At 30.1% G+C, this 21,518-nt stretch overlaps 1 protein-coding gene across 3 annotated transcripts; it reads right to left on the bottom strand.

Moving 5' to 3' along the window:
• Positions 1-4,928: 4,928 nt before the first annotated feature.
• On the bottom strand, positions 4,929-21,517 carry LOC111625666 (monocarboxylate transporter 12-like). Of its 3 annotated transcripts, none has more exons than XM_023368882.1 (5): positions 21,075-21,517; positions 13,724-13,867; positions 6,971-7,156; positions 6,338-6,778; positions 4,929-5,921 (listed from the first exon to the last, which is right to left on the bottom strand). In XM_023368882.1, the coding sequence occupies exons 1-5, from the start codon at positions 21,376-21,378 to the stop codon at positions 5,779-5,781; spliced, it is 1,218 nt and encodes a 405-aa protein (XP_023224650.1). In that variant the 5' UTR covers positions 21,379-21,517; the 3' UTR covers positions 4,929-5,778. The 3 variants fall into 3 exon arrangements, 2 of the variants coding, with proteins under 2 accessions (XP_023224650.1, XP_023224649.1); XR_002756761.1 differs by adding an exon at positions 6,000-6,164 and having other exon boundaries at positions 5,876-5,921; positions 6,338-7,156; XM_023368881.1 differs by having other exon boundaries at positions 6,338-7,156.
• Between the last annotated feature and the right edge of the window lies 1 nt (position 21,518).

The raw sequence follows: 21,518 nt of genomic DNA, 5'->3' as shown, positions 1-21,518 counted from the left end.
AATTGGAACTAAGCATGGAATACTGCAGACACACTATTGCGGGTTAGTTACGCATTTTATTATTTATTTTTTCTCAAATTACTTGAAAAAAAGAAATTCTTTTTTAATGACCATGTTACTCTATTTCACTGTNTTTTTTATTTATATAAGTATCTTAAGGTCAGTTTTTTGCGCTAATGTTGCTAATGCACCACTTGAGCGAAAGAAAAAAATTGTTAAGGAAAATTTTTCTGTTAGCGAACCCTTTGTTAAATATTTCGAATATCACCACTGGTTATCATTATCATCATGTCAACAAAGCGGCAATAAAATATTTTCTACCATTTTGCACAACATACCTCTGCAAGAGCGGATTTTCGGCTATGACAAACATGAAAACTAATCATCATCATCATCATCATCGACTTCAACTCGAAGATGACTTGAGACTGAAGCTGACCAAAAAGCAACCAGATTTTACAAAGTTGTGCAAAGAAAATCGAACACATTTGTCACATTAAAATTAAATAACCTTATGTTATTTTCATTATCATTAGAATTGTATTTTAAAGGTAACAAATGAAAAAAAACTTATTCTATTTATCACTAGCTGTCTACCCACAGCTTCGCTCGCATTATATCGAATTTTCTCGTGGGAGTAATATATTTTCTCGCAGTAAAATGTAGTCCATGTCCATCTCCAAATGTAGGCTATCTCTGTGCCAAATTTTATTAAAACCTATTCAGTGGTTTAGACGTGAAAAGGTAACAGACAGACAGAATTATCTTCTAATTTATAATATTAGTATGGATTAATATGAATTTCTGCTATAGGGGTACGCGAGTTTAAGCTCTTTCTTGAAGTGGTATGCAGGAAAAACTAATTGGGAACCACTGATCTAGAGTCTATATGATGGCTTAGTCATTTCTTGAAAAAAGAAAATTGGTATTAGTCAAAATAATAGCCCAAACTTGGTGGGCCATAACGGGCTCTCCTACCTTACAAAGAATTATACAATTATTTCATCCAACGTGATAGATATGCAAAGTACTGTTTACCCTTCCTGAAGACATTTTGTAATGAGGTTTTGGATTCCTGCTTGCACACATTGTAATTCCTGGGAACATATGTCATGGCACAGAGCTGTAAACAGGTGAGCTAACAATTGCGCCTGTTTGCATGCTTGCTTGCCTGCCTGGCATTAAACGATCATATTTACTTCGTTCAACAGCGATGCAAGTTATCAAAAATTATCTAAGGGTAAATAATTGTTTACATTTTGATAGCTTCATTTTTGACCCCACGTACTACTGGACTTCGGCGAAAAACCTTAATAGGACCCCATAATCCCGGAGGTCAACGGCACACACATTCGTTAAATTTTGGACATGCATAAATCCTTATGAGACTGGTTCACTTTACTATAACACCTCTCATATAAAAATATCTTTGACTTTTATTAAAGTAAGTGCCCGTCAGTGGCCGAGTGGATAAAACCACTGAACACTAGTTGGTCGTGGATTCAGGCTCTCTAACAAGCTGGCCACGTGGAATTTTCAAGGTTTTTTTCATGTTTCTAACATCTAAATAGGGTTAGTTTCCCCACAAAGTCCTCCCAGGGGGATTCTCCCTCAGCAGATCGCCCGCCAGTTGCGTTGCCACACACAAACAACAACATTCAGTGGCTTCACGAGGGCCAGGAAAATTTGAATTAGGGGACCCCATGTACAATGTTAACTTCAAATAGTTTTCTTCGGAGGAATTTTTAAAAAATCCCCGATATCCTGGTTCATTTTTTCAAGCAACTTCTGACAGTTCTCTACATTGCGCAATCCACCCCTGCACCTGAACCACACTGGCATTCTACGATTTCCAGATATAGCCCAAATTTCAATTTCGATATTTTTACTATAGTAATGAGTTTATAAAAGATTGGTTTGGGGTCCCCTGTTGGTGAGGGCCCAGGCAATTGCCTTTTCTTCATAAAATAGTGTGCCACTGATAACATTGACAATTTTGAATGTTGATTTACAGTATATTTAATAAAATAAAAAAAGATGAAACAGGAATTAGTAATCTATCTTATATAATAACAATAAATTTCAATATCAGTATAGTAAGGAGTCTGTAAATTAAATTAATATTGGAGAAAGATCGAAGTGCAAAAGAGGTTAGAAAATCCTGGTCTATATCATAATGATAAGTCACAATAATCCTACAGAACATTTCAAATTATATAAATTAATAGGAATTAGATATACTGTATAAAATAAAGCAAAAATAAATCTATGAAATATAAAAATTAAATATAAGAATAGTGGCTTGCTAAAAATTAGTTTTTGTAAAAAAAATATCTTTTTCTTACCAATAATTTCAGTATTTCTCCATGAGAATTATGCTATGCAATTTCAAGTTAAGAAAGCAATAAATTAGAATTTGAAATGAAAATGATTCCAAATTACCGTACATATTTTTTTTATCATAGTTAACATTATATTAATTATTACAATTAGAATGTTGCATGTTACCAGAGGAATGATCTTTTTTGGCAATCCAAATATTACCTTATTAAGTAATAAATATAAATTATGTATGTTCAGTATACGATATCCCGTATATGATTCGTATGTTCAAATATGAAAGCATGCCAGTTATATCCAAGAAAGAATAGTAGACTAAGCCCATGTGCAGGATTTTTAAAAGGGTAGCATTTTTAAAAATATATTTTTCATAACATAGTTTATTAATTTTTACAACAGAAGTCTATAGAATAACAATATTAGTGTATTGTACTGTTACACAATAGGATAAAGAAGGACAAGTGAAAGGAACAAGGAACTGAACAGGTAAACAATGATACACGATAGAGTAACACAATACTAAAATATTTTGTTACTCTAATATATATCCTCATTGCTTACTCATTCACATCCTTGTTAGACTAAGGAGGGGCTGAATAAGCACAAAATGTGTTTGTTTTTTAATTTAATGTTTTTAATTCTTCCGTAACAGAGGGTTAAATCCAAAATCTCTCCCATGGCTTGCGCTAATTAAGGATTTAAGAAGTTATTCATAATCTTCAAAATTCTGTTGTGGATCAAGGAATTTTCCTACAGCAAACAACAAAAAATGCTATTTTATGTTAAAAACTTGATTTGTTAGTATCATCACTAGTTAGATAAATAGATAAGGAAGTTTTATTAATTTATTAATCAGTATTTTAATAATTAGAAAACGATATAGTTTTAATGCTTTAAGCATTTATAGGTTACTTTAATTTATATCAGAAGAATTAAAAAAATAATTTTAAAATTAAAATATTTTTTTAATTCTTAAACACACTATGTAGTGTAATAAATTTTCAACACTTGGCATTCTATCATCTTTATTTAGTTCAGTTGATACGTGTTTAAAATACACGTTTCTGGCGTAACATGCCCCTCTTTAGCCAACTCGGGATTATTTATAAACTATGTATCATGGATGAATACATATTTATACAGCTTACACATTTATTGTCTATCTTTGTTGTTTCCTTTTCAGGTGACAAAATTAAAAGATGAATGTACCTTCAGTACAAGATTTGCTTACATCTGTATTTTTTCTTTCCATGTTTTATTCTTGGTTAAGAGGCAATATGATAATAAAATTCAATTCAAATTCTGTCTTTTACTGTTATATGTATAAAAAAACACGTATCACTAAATGAATATGATAGAACACCAAGTGTTTGAATTTATTAGACTACATAGTGTTTAAGAATCAAAGATGAGTCACAACAGGGTTTCAGATTATCAAATAAATTAAAATAATTAAATTCCAATATATGTGTGTAAAAATAAAGAAAAACAGTTCAACCAATACATCATTTGAAAATTTTTTAAATTTCTGTCTAGTAAAATGTTACATTATTACAGTGGCGTAGCGAACATAACTGGCGCCCGGGGAACGACACTTTATTGGTACCCCCTCACCCTCCAGAAACACACATAGTTTGTCTTGGAGACCATTTGGGCACCCCTCTGCGAGTGGCACCCGGTGCATGATAGACCCCCTTGCCCCCTCACTACGCCACTGCATAGTAACTAATTACAGAAACGTGCAGAATATATTGTACAATAAATATAGACATTACAAACAATAGAATTCTGTGTAAATGGCTAAATAATTTTATCATTTGCACTTTGTATTGTAGAAAATGTTTACAAGAACTTTACTTTTATTTAACAGTAGGATGGATGCTCACCATCCACCCACCCTGAAATAATATATTCAAGTCTACTTATAATGACTATTATTGAGGAGTTTCTTTAAATATGAATTGATTGTTTTCCAAGTAATTATATGATCTTACTAAACATTTATCTGCTTATATACATTATTGAAAACAGTGCCAAATTTTAAAAGTAAGTTTGTTTGATAATAAAATGGGCAGATAACACCGTCTCCAACTCTGCCTCCCAGAACGAAAATTCTAGTGACATTACTGAATGCAGATAATGAGAAAGTTTTGACAAACATATATATAGATAATCTAGAACTAAGTAAAAGTGAAACTTTTGAATCTACATGTAATTCTATATTACCAAATCAAGAGATGTTGCAAATATTAAGAACCATATTATTGAAACACATTATTGAAATAATGTGTTATGTTGGAGAAATAAATTGATCAATCATATAAGATTGACTAAGGAAAATGTGACAGGTGATGTACAGAAGTTAAAAAGGAGAAAACTAATAAACCAATGCTGGTATTTTTGAAACATCTGTTAATCATTTTAACTATTACTTGATTTCATTCATTTTTGGACACACAATTAATTAATATAAACCTTAAGTTTTTCAAATACCTATTGTATTATAAAAAGCTAAGCTTTAAAGTTATAAATTTAACAATAATTAATCATAAAAAGCAACTTGAAAATAATAATTTTTGCAATGGAAACTTCATTTATTAAATAAAGAAATCATAAATAATCAATATAGTACAATTAATTTCAATTATAATGCAATTTTTTGAAACATTGAATATTAATCCAATAAATGACTATAATTAACTAAAATTCTAGGGAGTATTCAAATTAATAAATATTCACTTTTGAATAAATTATCCCATAAATTTGAAAGCTGTTGTGGATATTTTTATAAAATCACCTTTTTGAAAATAGATAACTGTTCCAAATAATCTTGATGTAATTTTATTTCTTTATGAATTTGAATGATGTTATAAATATTGATAATTCTTCATATGCCACTTTGAAACACAAGACTAATTAGTTAAATTCTCTTAATTTATTACATATATGAAACTTTATTTGAATACTCAGCAATGACTTACTAATTTATAATTCTCATTTTCACTAATTTAAAACTGATCTGTTCAATAAAGGATAGTCTATATACTGATCTTTATATTTAAAAATTGTCTATCCTTAGGTTCATACTTAAAAATGTTACTTCAATTTTAATGCATAAAAAAAATATGTAGACAAAATATAATTTCCTAATAGGATTGAACAGCAGATAAGTAAACAAAATTGTGATTTTAACATATTTTATATGATGATAATATCTACCAATGTAATAAAAAGTTATCATCATCATCATATAAAACATTCCATATCATCATAGCCATACTAACTTTTGGTTAGTGAAATATAATCTTCATTTTGAAGACTTTATTTTAATATTTTAATATAAAATTTTAAAAGGGAATATATTGTTACTTCTTCTATCATATCATATCATTGATATATATATATATCATATATGAACAATATATATATGAAATAATACTATAACATTTCACATATATCATTATTATTCTGTTTCTTTTGCAGTAGTATGACAAAACTCATCAAAACAGCAGCAATAAAATTTGTTGAACTTGTGAACCACAGAATTGCTGAACGATCTTGTGTCATATCAATAAGCCATCCTGAAGATAAAATTTGTTTAAAATTTATTAAAATAATTTTTAATTGTAAAATATAATTTACAGACAGTATCAATTTACCAATTAGTAAAATTTAAAAGATCGTTAAAAAGTTATGATTTAATTTTTGACTTGATTTGATAAATTTTGGACTAATTGGGAATTTACTTTTACATGCACATAGCAAACAAGTCAATCTTCTTTACAGAAAATCATTTTATTGGTATAATATATAATAAAATATAGCTAAATAAAATGAGAAATATTTGCTCTGTATAATAAAGCAATACTTTAAATAAGATTTTAATAATTTTTTTGGTTTATTATTTAGTATAGAATCAAGGTTTATTATTAAAATTTTACATTTGAATAATAATAAATTAAAGATTAATTATAGTTATTATTTAGAAAGTACTTACCTCCTAGAGGTGGACCAAATAATGTTGTACAACCACCAAAAAATAAAAGAACTCCAAAAGTTAATGTAAGGTTTTCAGCCCCATACATTGTAGCTGGAGCCACAACACAAATAACACACTGTTTAGCATAGAAAAAAGAAAACATAATAGCAAGTCCAAGAAACATTTCAAAAGATGAAATAGTAATGTGAAGACACAATGCCAAGCCAGAAAAAAAGAGTATTATTGCTGAATATGTAATCACATAGTTTTTGCATTTGGACAAGACAACTCCTACAGTAAGTCTTCCAATTATATCTGCAATTCCCATCGATGATATTATTATAGAAAATTTATCACCATAGCCAAAAAGATTTGCTAAATCTTTATAAGTCACAAATATTGTAGAAGTACCCATAACCCATATAGAGTTTGATAAAATAAAGCATATAAATGTACAATCTGTAAAAAATGATATAAATTTAGAATATTTAGAATGTCCATTAAAACTGACATTTCCTTTATTCACATTGTTATTCTTAAAATTCTTTGTAGTCATATCTTTTTGATTTTGTGATACATAGGTTTCCCTATAGTTTGGTAGTTCTTTGCTTGAAACAAAAGCACCACAGACACAGAAGTTAAGAGCCATACCTGCTTGAATAAACATGGATCCCCTCCATCCATAATAATCTACTGCAAGTTCTAGAAGAGGTGAGAATACAAAAATACCAAATCCAATTCCTGAAAATGCTATTCCTGTTGCCAAACTATGAAACTTCTTACAATGTACAGCAAGTGCAATTGCAAATCCAGTGTAGACAAAATTTAAAAAGATTGCTGAAAAAGACATAAAAATCATTTTTAATAACAAAATTTCTCATATATAGGGTGGCCACTTACATATCTATCCAGAGGCAAAAGAGGTTTTTCCAACATTGCACAAGTGTATGCATGTAGTGCATGATTGTTCCAGTACTATAACAACTGAAGGAAATCACTCAATATCTGGTGTGGTAGCTGATGAATACGTAGATTTAATATGTGTGTCTTTAATCCGAATTAGTAAAAACGGTAGACTTTCTCTCAGCTATTAGGTTAGGTACTCCTTTATTGCAAATCACAAATGCATTTCGGGTAAATGCTACACATATAAAGCATAAAGAGTACCTAACCTAATAGCTGAGAGAAAGTCTACCGTTTTTACTAATTCGGATTAAAGAGACACACACTAAATCTATGAAGGAAATCAATTTAACCTTTCAGCAGTGGGATAGTCAAGTATGGTGCTATCCAAAAGTATTGGAGAATAAACGTGGGAAATTTTTAAAATATTTTTCCACACATTTTTTCTCATTACCATTTCGGAAAAAGATTTTGTAAACAGTTATGTCTTGTAAAGAAAAGTCTTTTTTTTATTGTTACATAATTCATTTTTTATGTGAATTTTTTTTCATGGTAGTTTTTGGCGATATCTCCAAAAGAATTTAATGGATATATCCACCCCTCACCACTGCAACACGATCGCCCTGGACAGATATATCTGTCCCTCAATGTTGAGTGGTTAAGATAATATAACATAACATACAAATAATCGCTGATTGTAAAGGATGACATTACAAAAATTGATACAAAATAGTGTGCTTTAATTTGTTACAGAACATTCAAAACTGCCTTCAGCAGCAATAGAAGGATGGAGTTACAGTAGTTCAGTATGACATTATTGATGACACAACATTTCTGATTCATTATTTCACAGGCTCTTGTATTCACCTCTCCAGTTTGCCAACATCATGCAGTGCTTCTAGGTAAGCAACATATACTTGCTTTCCAGTGATCTCTTAACCCCATAGGAAAAACTCGAGAGGGTTCATGTCTAGGAACATGATAGCCATGGAACAGACCATATTGTAATATTCAGCAGTTTTAAACTGTTTTGTGAGTCACTGATGCATGACTGTCTAGAAACGAGATGACTTGCCATCATAATTACTGTAGTTGAGCCAATGGCAAGCTATCCATTCGTCCACTGTCATACTTAGAATGTTCAGATATCAATCACTGTTCAGAGTGCCAGGAATAAATATGGGACCAAGAAGTTGCTCATGCCAAATTCCGCATCAGATGTTTAGATTAACTCAATGTCACTATGTTGTGTGCATTATGGAAACACTTTATCTAGTGATACAAGTATATTGTACCATTATGCATATTTATTGTGATAGTTATACACTCTATACTGGAAAAAGTAAATTTCCTTGTTAGTCCACAAAATGTATTGAAGTAGTTGTGGCTCATCATACTGTAAATTTATCATATTAAACATATTGCATCATGCAAATTGCTGACAGCATTCTTGCATATTGTGTTAGTTGCAAATAGCAGCAGAATAGGTGCAAGTCATGGCAACATAATTATCAGTGTATTTGTGTCCACTACAGTCTACAATACAACATAACCAATGCTGGAAAGATCTCTCTTGTCCATGAATGGATGTGTAAATGGACAAACTGTATATGTTAGTAATATACATTTATTTTTATATACAGTAAAACTTTGTTATTTCAAAACTCAAGGGACCAAAAAAGTATAACTTCAAATTATCTGAATTTTTTTTCGAATCAGTTTATTGTAATTCTTGAATAAAATTATGACATTATCTTATATAATTTCACCTGTTTGTTTACAAATGCATTAATATTACAAGTTATTATTGAGTAATTTATGCAATTTAAAAAACAGTCAGTTGGTGTGTACTTATAAAAACAAGGAAAATGTTACCAAATTACACTCAAATCAAGACCTGAAAATAGTGTACAAAAGAAGCTTAAGCACTTCAACAAGAATTACCATAAATTTCATCTCGAGTTTAAGATTATAAAAATCATGTGATCTGATGAAAACAAGCTCTATTAAGTCTAGTGTAGATGATAATAGACCGAAGGGACTGTTGGAGAAATAGCTGGAGCATCCAAGGACAGGATTAGCAATGACAGACAGTGAGCAAATGATGAAAGGCAGCTGGTCAAGACAAACTCGATGTGGAGCAATAGAGATGGACTGATCAAGATAGACGGATCCTTCTATACAGAACTTTATTTTTGGGTCTCTGACCCAAAGATAAAGTTCCAGATAGAAGAATCCATTTGACCAATGACCTTTCTTGATCTGTCTCTTGGAATATGTCCTCCTCTTTGATGGGCATCTGGTCAAATGTAAAGTAAACTTTAACTAAATAAGTGTAAACCAAATTTTATAAAAAATATGCAAAGATTAATTTTTAACAATTTAAGCATGGCCAAGGAAGATAGTCTTCAAAATGAAGATTATATTTCACTAACCAAAAGTTAGTATGGCTATGATGATATGGAATGTTTTATATGATGATGATAAATTATTATTAGATTGGTTGATATTATCATCATATAAAGTATGTTAAAATCACAATTTTGTTTATTTATCTGTGCAAAATGTCCTGCTCTATTTCCTATGGTTCCAAAGATAATGCTTTAATTTTTTGATTGAGGTACAATATTACAGAAAGCATTGTTATAACTTATATATAAGATTGCAACCTTTCTAGTAAGTTATAACAATTTGGATGTAATTCCATTGTTTCTACTTATGGTCTCTATAGTTAATAAAGTGATAAAAGTTTTAAGGGGGTTGAGTTTTGCTGGATGTCCAAAAGGGGAGGGGGTTACAAAAACTTGGACAAGGAGAATAAAAATTTCAAGAAAAATGCAGATGTAATTTATGGACAGCCCCATATCGAAATAACAAGGTTCTACTGCATATGTTAGACTCAAAAATGAAATGTTTTGAAACAGATTTTATTACACAAAATACTCTTATAACACATTACCTTCGAGTAAGCTGCACCTATGAGAATATAACTATACACTTCTGCATTTGTAAAAGCAATTCTGGAAGCATTTTCTATATCTAAGATTTTTGTAACTTTCACTCTGTTCTTGATTAAAACTTACAATCCTTTAGCTTCTCTTTTATTTTAGTAAACAGATAAAAGTATCACTGCTAGATCAGAAACATAACATGATTAGGAAAGCCAGTGATGTTTAAGACCAGTAATATAATTGATGTAATTGTGTACTTAATAAATAATCATACTCATCATATATAGTACAGCAATATTTAGGCATCATTATAGTGAAGGACTGAGTTCTTAATCAGGTTGTTTTCATCACACTTCATTTAGATGGCTGAGAATTTCAACATACCTTTCCTGATTGTTACTCTGATCTCTAGGAATAAATTTCATATGGCCTGCTGCTGTACCAGATTATCATTTCTTATCTGTCAACTTTCTCTGACACTGCAATAAAAAATTCAGTCCTACCTTGCTGCTCATGGTGGAGGAAGAAAACAGATGGCAATTGCATACAAGCATGGCCTTAACTTATATTAAACTGACAACCTCTGTTTCTCACAATGGTATATAATGTAAAAATTTAAAAGTTCATTTTTGATTCTATAGTTTTTGACAAATTGAATTTTAATGTAATTAATAAAATGTTCAAAACATATTACATTTTTGTATTCTTTGTATGTTTGTATGTTCTTTCAAACTATACAAACAAATATTTTGAAAATATAATTATTGATTCTCTGAAAACATATATATTATATAATACATTTGTATTACAGTGGAACCCCGGTTAACGAACGTAATCCGTTCCACAAGTCCGTTCGTTAACTGAATTGTTCGTTAACCGAAGCAATTTTTCCCATATAAATTAATGCAAATGCAATTAATCCGTTCTAGCCGTCAGTATTTTTGTAATTTTATTTGTAAAATGGGTTTTCTTTAATGAAAATATAGGAAAACGTGCTCATAAACAGTCGATTTAGGTTAAATTTTCGGAAAAGGGAAAAGATTTGACTGGTATAAAAACATCACACACGATCGTTAAAGTTTTAAAATGACAGATAGCAGAAACAACAGGCTAAATTGTGAGCGAAAGGCTTATAGGTTTATCGACAATCTCTGATCAGAGTCGACGAATAGGTGTTAAATAAATGCCTCGGAACAAACCTTTCTCGTGACCTGATCTGGTTTCGGTTTTGGAGACAAAGAAGAAAACAATCGGGAAGCGAGGAATGGGACACAGGACTAATCGTAAGGAGACAAAGAGGAAAAAATACTATAAAAACCCCGAATCTCAAGGTCAAAACGCAGTTTTCCTAAAAATTCTATGGTGATTAATCTGTGTCGTCTTTATCTGGATTAAGCCTGAAGTCTTGCCCGCTAAAATTTGTGTTGTGTCTCGCGGACCGCTCCAGTCGTTGCAGCTCTGTCACCTACCGTCGCTTCTGTGACCAAGCGAACCCATCTCTTCCGCTCTGGGGCTATGACTGATCAGCTTGCACTATCGTAGGACCAGCGATACGCCACTCCTCAGTGCCGAGAGAAAATACTGTAGATAAGCCATTTCCAACTACCTCAAATATATAAGCATCTTCCGTTCTAAATAAACGATTTTCACTGTAAAATACTTGTCATCTTTGTCTCCTCCGCCACCACCAACGTACGAATGGGCCCTAGACCATCACCGACACACGATTAACTGATTTTCCCTAAAAGTCGGCAAGCTTACAAATTTGACACAAAAACCCGTTAAGTTCGTTATCCGAATTTTGTTCGTTATCCAAGACAAAATTTTTGCAAAATAATAGTTCGTTAACCGATTTGGTCGTTAACCAGGACGTTCGTTAACCGGGGTTTCACTGTATATTTTACATACAATATGATTAAAAATATAACTAATTATATTACATTTGTGTACAGTAGAGCATCGTTTATCCGAATGAATTGGGGACTGGGGTAGTTCGGATAACTTATTTTTCGGATAACCATTACGTACGAAAAAATATATTAACCTATTCTGTGTTGAAATTTTTCTCTGTTGCATGTCACTTTGTGTTGAATTTTCGTCGATGTTAAGCCTAATGTAAACTTTTTAAAATAATAATCGTGGCTATTGTATCATTAAAAATGATTTCTTTATGTTTTACAAACGAAATATATACATTTAAAAATATAAAAACAAATAAAAATTATACTTTAGGCCGACTGGAATTCTTTCAGATAATTGACGTTTCGGATAAACGACGCTCTACTGTAGTTATATACACATACACACAATACAGTGACCTCTCAGTTATACAACTCTAAAGGGACCAATAATAAAAGTTGTATAAGTGAGAGAGTTGTACAAAAGAGAGATTGACCAACTTGAATGAAAAATGTTAAAAATATAACTGCAAACCTTTCAGTATTGATTACCACAGTTAAAAGCATTATTTCTTTTAAATTCAAAATACACAATTAAAATCTGGCACCCAGTCACTCAGAAATAAATGTGCATATCCAAGTTTTGCAGCAAAAGTGGGCCTGCAGGGCCAAACTACAGTACTGTATTTTCTTTATGTTATAATCTTTACAGGGCAGAAACTAGAAGGAAGGATATTTTGGAAATTTTGTTGGTCATCCAAAGGTTACTTTACATAGCTAACTATGTAAAGTATCAAATATATGTCAGGAAAGGTCAATTTGTCAAAACTTGAATAATATGCATGTAAATAATCGTGACCTGACAGAATTCGTACCAAAGTTATTAGTTAATACATACCTGGCAACAACTTTAGGAGAATGCAACAATAGTCTGTGGTAATGTTATAACGCTTTACTGACCACTGTCATGCATGACAATGGTCATAACATAATCACTTGTTATAATTAAGTGACCATTGGCCAAGTTATAACATTATCACTTGTTTTATAGCCAGCAGCCACTCTCTTTCTAAAAACAGATATTACGTCCAGTATGATAATCCTCTGCTTTCTTATCTTCCTAGGCACCTGTCTGACCTATGGCAAAGTGATTCCACTCTATTCTTGTGATTGACAATCATGACAATAAAGTAAGGGAAAAATATGTTAGTCCGAAACAATTGTAGGTGGTGCAGAATTAAGAGTCGTTCAAATGAGAGATTTTAAACATTATCTCCTACAGGCTTCAATACAACACCACACCAGGATATAGTTAACAATGTACCCAGAACCGATAACACAGAAGCGAAAAATATATATATTTTTGCTTCTGTGCATATCGGTTATCAGTTCTAGGTATGTTGTTAACTATAGGCTTCAGCCAGGACCAGTCAAAAATGTCTTATAACTGAGAGTCACTTAAATGAGAGGTCACTGTATATATTTGTATATTTTGAAAGAATCTATAAGTGTATTTAATTTGCTATCATTTACATATTCCGTGAATAAATAAACCAGTGTAATTTTTATATTCTTCATTGCTGGTTTTTACACTGATATATAAAAATATGGATAAACATATACTAAATTATTTTGAATAATAAAATGCTTACCTGTTAATATTCCAAGTGAGAAAAGTAAATAATTAACATTGATAGCAAATGAACTAATAATATATCCAAATGCAGTTCCTAATCCACCTAACATGATAGTGATTCTACATCCAAAGGCTTTTATCATTAAGCCAGAAAATGGCCCTATAAAGTTTGTAAAGAGAAAAAATAATTTTTTGTTTTCTTTTTAACACATTAAAAAAATTATATAAATTATACAAAAAAGATATATATATATTTTTAAATCTAATGAATAATATATATACAGTATATACTGTATATATATTTGCTAAAGTTACAATAATCCAAATCCAAACAATACTCTATTTTATAGTCAAATATTTAAAAAAATATTTTTATGCTAAAATTAAACAAATTAAGATAATTTAATTAAAAATTAGCTTAACTAACTTAAAAGCAATGTCTTTTACACATGTTTGGCTATACAGGTATACCTCGCCTTACGTCGGTAATTGGTTCCAGGAGAACGACTTAAGTCGAAAAACGACGTAAGTCGAATTTACTTGTCTCCAAATCTACTTGTCACTAGGCTAAACCATAAAATGCCAATTCCGGTTCTGTATTTTATTTATTAATGCATTTTTAATAATGTATGGTTAATAACGATTTATTTTAAGCTTACAAACAAATAAATTTTAGTTTTTAATTAATTAATATAGTACAGAAAAAAGTAATCTAAATTTACGAATGCATGTACTGTAAATATAGTACATACTTGTAAATGTATATATTTTAATATGATTTTATGTGCTTTAAACATTTTTCTAGTGATATTACGACTTCAATATTTGTGGCGGACAGACGTAAAGTCGAATAAAATGACTTAAACTTGATTTTTATTTTTCCATATACTTTTTTGACAAACGACGTATAATCGGGAACAACGTAACTCGAAACAACGTAAGTCGAGGTATACCTGTACAGGCAGCTCTCAACTTTTGCTAGTTTGCACATTTTTAAAAATTCAACTTTTCAAATATTTTTGTTGATAATGAAAAAATTTGCTTCCATGCAGAATGCTCATACACTACAAAGTGTGGTAGCTCACTTAACATTCTCGGACACACATTACTTCCTACAATAGCGGACTTCTTGTACAATAGTGGAATCGTAATCACTACTGTGTTGTTCTGAGCAAGAGGTCAAATCAGTTTCAGTCTTGCATTAGGGTGTTGTGTGTTTTGCCAATTTATTTATTTATGTTTAAATATTTCGTCCTTATAAATTGATAAACATGAGTGAGAAATGGAGAAACTGCAGTGTTGATACAAACAAAAAGAAATTAAGGAATCAAACTTCATACGATTGAGACAAAGATGGAAATAATTAAACATTCTGAAAATGGTGAATCTTTTGCTTCAATCGGATGTTTGTATAATGTAAACAGATCTACGATATGTTCAATTTTGAAAAATAAGAGTAAAATTAAGGAATACATTCAAAGTTGTGGAAATATATCTTCAAAGATTGTTTCCAAAAGACTTGTTTCCATTTCCATTACCATAGATCCAAAAGATTGTTTCCATTTCATCCATTGCTATGCAATGGATGAAATGGAAACAATCTTTGTCATCGTGGATTGATGATCATCATCAAAATAATGTCCCTCTGAGTTTTTCAATTATTCAAGCTAAGGCTCTTAGTTTGCATGAAGATTAGAAGACTAGATTAAATGAAGATTCTAACATGGTGTTTCAAGCAAGTAAAAATTTAAAATAAGATATTCTTTACATAATATTAAATTCACCAGAGAATCAGCCGATGCAGATAAAGATGCTGCGAAAGAATTTATTTCCTCATTGTCCAAAATTATTGTAGATGGAAAATATTCTCCTAGCCAAATATTCAATGTAGATGAGATGAGTTTATTTTGAAAAAAATGCCTAATCGTACATTTTTATCGAAGGAAGAATCACAGTTGCCCCTGGACATAAACCTTCCAAAAACCAATTGACATTGCTTCTTGGTGGAAACTTAGCTTGTGATTTAAAATTGAAGCCATTGTTAGTTTACCAAGTGGAAAATCCCAGAGCATTGAAAGAAAAAGATAAAGAATTGCGTCCAGTCATTTGGAAATCAAATAAAAATGCCTGAGTTACTGCATTAATATTTAAAGATTGGTTCACTTTTCATTTCATGCCTACAGTTAAGCAATATTGCAAAAATAATAATATACAATTTAAAGCATTATTAATCTTAGACAATGCTCCAGAACACCCAAAATCTCTGCAGAATTTATACCCAGAAATCATTGTTGTGTTTCTTCCTCCCAATACTATCTACCTCATACAGCCCATGGACCAAACAGTGATAGCTATGTTTAAATGATATTATATGAGGACAATAATGATTAAGGCCATCAAGGCAACTGACAGGGAAGATGGGCCAACATTAACAGATTTTTGGAAAAACTATAATATATGGAATGCAATAAACAATATTGGAGACTTGTGAAGTAAAAGAGTTGACAATGAAACGTTCCTGGAAACAATTATGTCCACAAATGAGTGATTTTATAAATTTTGAAGAAACACCGGAAACTATCACAGATGAAATAGTTAGTCTAATAAAAGAACTAAACTTGGATGTCAACAATGAAATTGTTAATGAGTTGGTTGAATCTCACTCAGTACCTCTGTCAAATGAATACTTAATTGAGCAACAATGAAATGCACAATGAAAGTGAGGAAGAAGAAGCTGATAAAAATGTCGAGACTTTGACAATTAAAAATATGAATGAAGCCTTCATGCATCTTGACATATTTTTGACTATCATGGAAGAATGTGATCCCAATGGAAACGTATATCTCAAGTACATAGGGTGATTCAGAAAGACACAGCATGTTATAGAAATCTTTATCAAGAAAAAAAAAAAAAAAAGGACGGTATTCAACTAACTCTCAACAAGTTTATAAATAAATTACCCGAAAGCACTTAAACATGCCTCATTAACTTCATTATGTATACATATTGATAAACAAATACTTTAAAACACAGTTTTTGGTGCATATTTTTTTGCATCCCTCTACTTTTGAACATTCAACATTCGTGCACACTTTTAGGAACCAATTATGTGCGAAAGTTGAGGGCTGCCTGTATATATATTTGGCCAAGTAAAAAAGTCACTGACTACATAGGAATCAGCATTGCTGATTTGAGGGTCAATTTCTTCACTATGCCAAACATTTATAGTAAGACTGAATATCTTTTTTAGTTTGTAGAATTTCGCTGGATGAAAATTTATTTTAATCACAAAAGACATTTTGGATAGACTGTTTCTTTTGTGATTAAAACTGAATATCTTGTTCAAAAGATATTTGTTTTCTTAGATAGTGTGCAAAATTTCAGGTTTTTCTATAAAGGGGTTGCCAAAGTATAAGCAATTGAAAAATCCAGAAATTGCCAAAAATGCTGTATTTTCTTATTCTTCTCTGTTCATATAGTACTGCAAACACTCCTAGGGAAAAAACAACTGCATCTAGAAAGCTCAGATTTTAAACTTAAACTTTTCTAGTTATCAGTGATGTGCTGGAAAAACTTTCAGGTTGATAGTCAAAGTTCACAGGGATTCTTCATAGACCTATTTTACTTTTTGGGCTGCAATTTGAAAAAATTTTAGACCTATTAATTCTCACAGTCATCTCACAGTCCATCTGTCCATCTTTCCTTAATCTCGAGAATGGAGTAAGATAGATGAAAGATTAGACCAGATATGGAAACATTTGAGATGGGAGGCCCTGAATAACTATATATGAACTTCCAATACAAACCTGAAGTCACATTATTGTAATTCAAAAATTTTTCCTTGAAAGGTGTTAAATATATGACTGGCAAAACTCTTGTTAAAGGAAAAGTATGATGTACAGGGGCAAGCCACTACTAATTTGAGATGAAGAGCATATATTTTGAATTAAAAATATGATTAAAAATTGCAGTCTGGCATTGTGATAATGCCACAATAAATAATTGCTCGTATCACTTGTAAGGATAAAGTTGCATTGAAACAAATGATTTTCATTCAAAATGTTATCCAGAATAACAAACGCTCAAAGTTATGTAAATGAAAAATTTTTATAACGATTTTACTAATGGCATATTGAAAGCATTGAATCAACAGAATTGTACAGTACATCATCACCTTAGGTCTTAATGTAATAAACATAATCAAACAATTGATATCCAAACAAAAACATCTGAGATGTAAAAAATTGCATCTAGTAAAAAATTGTGACAATTTGGATAACAGTCAAATTTTTTCTTAGGTGTTTTTCTTTGGTAAAAGTAAGTTAGGTATTTAAGATTTTTTACCTGTATTTTTATTTGATTAATGTTTTCTGTTTCACTTCAAAGCAAAAACTTATTTTTACCAAAAAAAAAAAAAAAAACTCAAGAAAAACTTTTACTGTCATCAAAATTGTCCTAACTTTTTACTTGGCTCAATTTTTTTACATCTCAGATGTTTTTGTTTGGATAATATAAATTACTGCAATAATGGGATATACAATGTATAAATAACTCTGAAGGTACAGTACCTAAATTTAGTAAAGAACACAAGTTTATTAAATAAACTATCATTTTTTTTATCTTGTTTAAAGGTGATCCTCAGGTTCTAATGTTAGAACTGTCAAAAACATTAGTTCACTTAATAAACTTGTGTTCTTTACTGGATTTAGGTGTTTTTAGAGTTATTTATAATATAGTTTTTTGTTCTAAATATTTCATTTCTTTAACATCTAACTGAAAAAATAATCACACATTATCAAAATGGCTTACAATTTCAGATAAGCAATCCAAAATTTATATTAGGATATTACAATTAATAACTAGAATAATAAGTGCTTTAAATGATGAAAGCATTGCATAATTTAGAACAAAAACCTTTTTAAAACTTCTTTAAATATATTTTAAAATCAAATAAAAATATTCATATACAGTCAAAATAGGATAACAGCAAACAAATATTAAGGTATACACACGATAAACATTCGTTAAATACTGTATATATTATTCATATTACTGTTCTAATTTGCCTATAGTATCTGCTAATTTGCTGATATTTTTTCTTTATGAAGTACACGATTACAGAATCATTTAAAAATTCAAATATAAAAAAGTTTGAAAATACATAGAAAACCATAGCATTGATGATAAAATTAAATTCAGAAATCATATCAAATTTAAAAATACTACTTTAATTTAAAAATGTAATTTTCTGGGCAAAATTAAATACATTTGAAAATAAAGAGATTAAATAATGCCTTAGCAATTATCATTTGCTTATCTGTCTACTCCTATCATCATAGTTGTAACAATAAAGACATTATATTCATTATACTCAATGACATCCTTTAAGTTTTATGCATTAATAATTTTATTACTCACTTTTAATCTTATCTAAAATATTAAATAAACAAATTTTTCTTGTATTTCATTCAAAAACAAAGATACTATGGATAACTGATACTAAAGATAAAAAAAAAATTGAATATGCTTACTTCATGTGTCCACTCAAAATAAGACACAAAAATTGCCCAACAGAGAAAAAAATGTTATGCAAACTGAAAATTAAATAAAAACTCTTATGTTACAATTAAAATATTCAAAATATTTTTATTTACAATTGTAGTGTTATTTATTTACTAATAAAATCAACCACGTAATAATTACAGAAAAACACTTCAGGATTGCTTTCTGTAAAGCACAATAATGTTTGCAGGAAAGTTAACTTTCAAGGAAGACATCAATTAAAAAATATATTATTGATTGTGAAAACATACCATTATATTTTGCTTTATTAGAGGTTTCATTCCTATCTGATTGCTTTTTTTCCAAATATAAACATCTTTATTTCATTGATATTTAAAACATTTTTCAAATTTTATTTCTAGTTCCTTTGCTCTTCAAAAGACTATCCTAATAATTTCTTATTTGTGCAATGAAAAACAACATTGGTACTTATCAGTTAGCAGGGTACCAGTCAATTGATGCGATCTAACTCTAACCTAAACCCTAAACCTAACCTACCCATTTGGAAAATCCTCTCTGAACCAATTATCAACCTAATACATGCAAGTTGGATTGCATCAATTGACTGGGACCCTGCTAACTGGAAAGTACCAAAATATTAAATATTAACTCTTCCTTAAATAAAGAAAAACATCTATAATGCTTCTACTTAACAAGAAATACCCTGAAAATTTGAATTTCATATATTATATATACTATATTGTGTATGTAAAATTGTGGTCTCAAACTTTTTTCACAGTCAACCTCTAAGGATTCATCAATCCTTTATCTACCTCCCTCTCCCTTTTTCACTAATACAGGTGGGTGGTGGTAAATATATCTAGTGAGCCAATATTAACACATCACTTTTATAGAAAAAGTACAGTATGCAAATTTATAACATCTTAAACTGTAATATACATAACCCATTGAACTAATAATTTTTAATAAATTGTTTTCATTAGACTGCATATCAGTATCTACCAGTTTAGTCTGGAACAGTAGGAGTTTTGTTTATCTCAGTTCTTTTACAGGTAAAACATGGTGCTGAGTAAGAAGGAATGAATTTAAGTTATTTTGATGGTGAAGACTTGCAACATGTGAAGTTTCCAAAGAGTTTAAGAGGATGCATTCAGACTTACCATCAATAACATACAGCATTCTTAATGCAGCCTGTTAAGCTCTGTGGCAACTTCTTGCTGATCACAAGTTTCCACCATCAATATAACTTGAATTCATTCCTCTTGGCATCACGCTTCACCTGTTAAAGAATAAACAAAGATAGTATAACTTCGATAGTTGTAGACTTATGGAGACACCTTTTATATCGATTACACTTAAAATATTGATATACACTTAAAATAATCTAAATACTATTTTACTATTAAACGTTTAATTAAAAAAAATCTAATGGAGCAATTATAAAATATAGAAAATAATAATTTTATTTTTTACTTTTCAATTATCTCATTGAAATTTCCATTTCTTAATTTCAATATGTCATGTTCCTATTGTATTATCTAAATAATACACAAAGCTGACTTTAATTTTTCTGAATTAAAAAATATTTTTCTATTCTAACAATTCAATATTTAAACATGTCACTAATTATTTTATATAATGTTTGTTTATAAAAATGAATTCCCCAACAATTTGAACATTGGTTTTATGGACATTAAATGAAAACATTGATGTTTTAAATCAACATATTATGTATGCAGACTTTTTACGTATTTTGTTACTAAAACAATAACTGATACAACGTAACAATGCATAGTGGTACGTAATACATAAATATATAACAATACACGAATGACATACATACCTGTTAACTGCAAAAGACAGGTGAACAATGAACCGATCCAAGCAGTATGAGACCTAGATTCTTGAAAAGTTAACAGAAATTGAACATAATATATACTAAAAGTATAAAGCAATCCAGCTTTGATGGAAAACGAAACAAAAGCTGCAAATACAATAACCCAACTCCGATATTTGATTCTAGTTTTACTTTTTCTTATTTTGTTATATTCTTCGTGTTTTTTACCATTCAATAACGTCACTACCACTTTGCAATCGTTTATTTCCTCACTAACGCCTAGAGACGAACCGTTTTCTACAACTGTCATCTTGACAATATTTCTCAGCAGACGAACATTCTGCCAGCGCCAATTTCTTCTACCATTGGTCCGCCATCGATGACGTACTATCGGATGATCGTCTGCTATGATGTCAGCGTCCTCTGGCAAAACTCGTTTTTAATAACATT

The sequence above is a fragment of the Centruroides sculpturatus genome, unplaced genomic scaffold, assembly GCF_000671375.1.
Source record: "Centruroides sculpturatus isolate CEXI.00-Female unplaced genomic scaffold, Cexi_2.0 scaffold338, whole genome shotgun sequence".
Taxonomy (NCBI): Eukaryota; Metazoa; Arthropoda; class Arachnida; order Scorpiones; family Buthidae; genus Centruroides; species Centruroides sculpturatus.
Note: the sequence above shows the minus strand (reverse complement) of the source record. Positions and strands in the feature narration are given on the sequence as shown.

Coding starts and splice junctions, on each gene's coding strand:
- LOC111625666 (XM_023368881.1), bottom strand. CDS start 21,378: ATGACAGTTGTAGAAAACGGTTCGTCTCTAGGCGTTAGTGAGGAAATA. Junction 7,157..13,723: donor CTCACTTGGAATATTAACAG/GTAAGCATTTTA, acceptor TGTCTTTTTCAG/CAATCTTTTTAAATTTTGTC. Junction 5,922..6,337: donor ATTTGGTCCACCTCTAGGAG/GTAAGTACTTTC, acceptor TTTTATCTTCAG/GATGGCTTATTGATATGACA.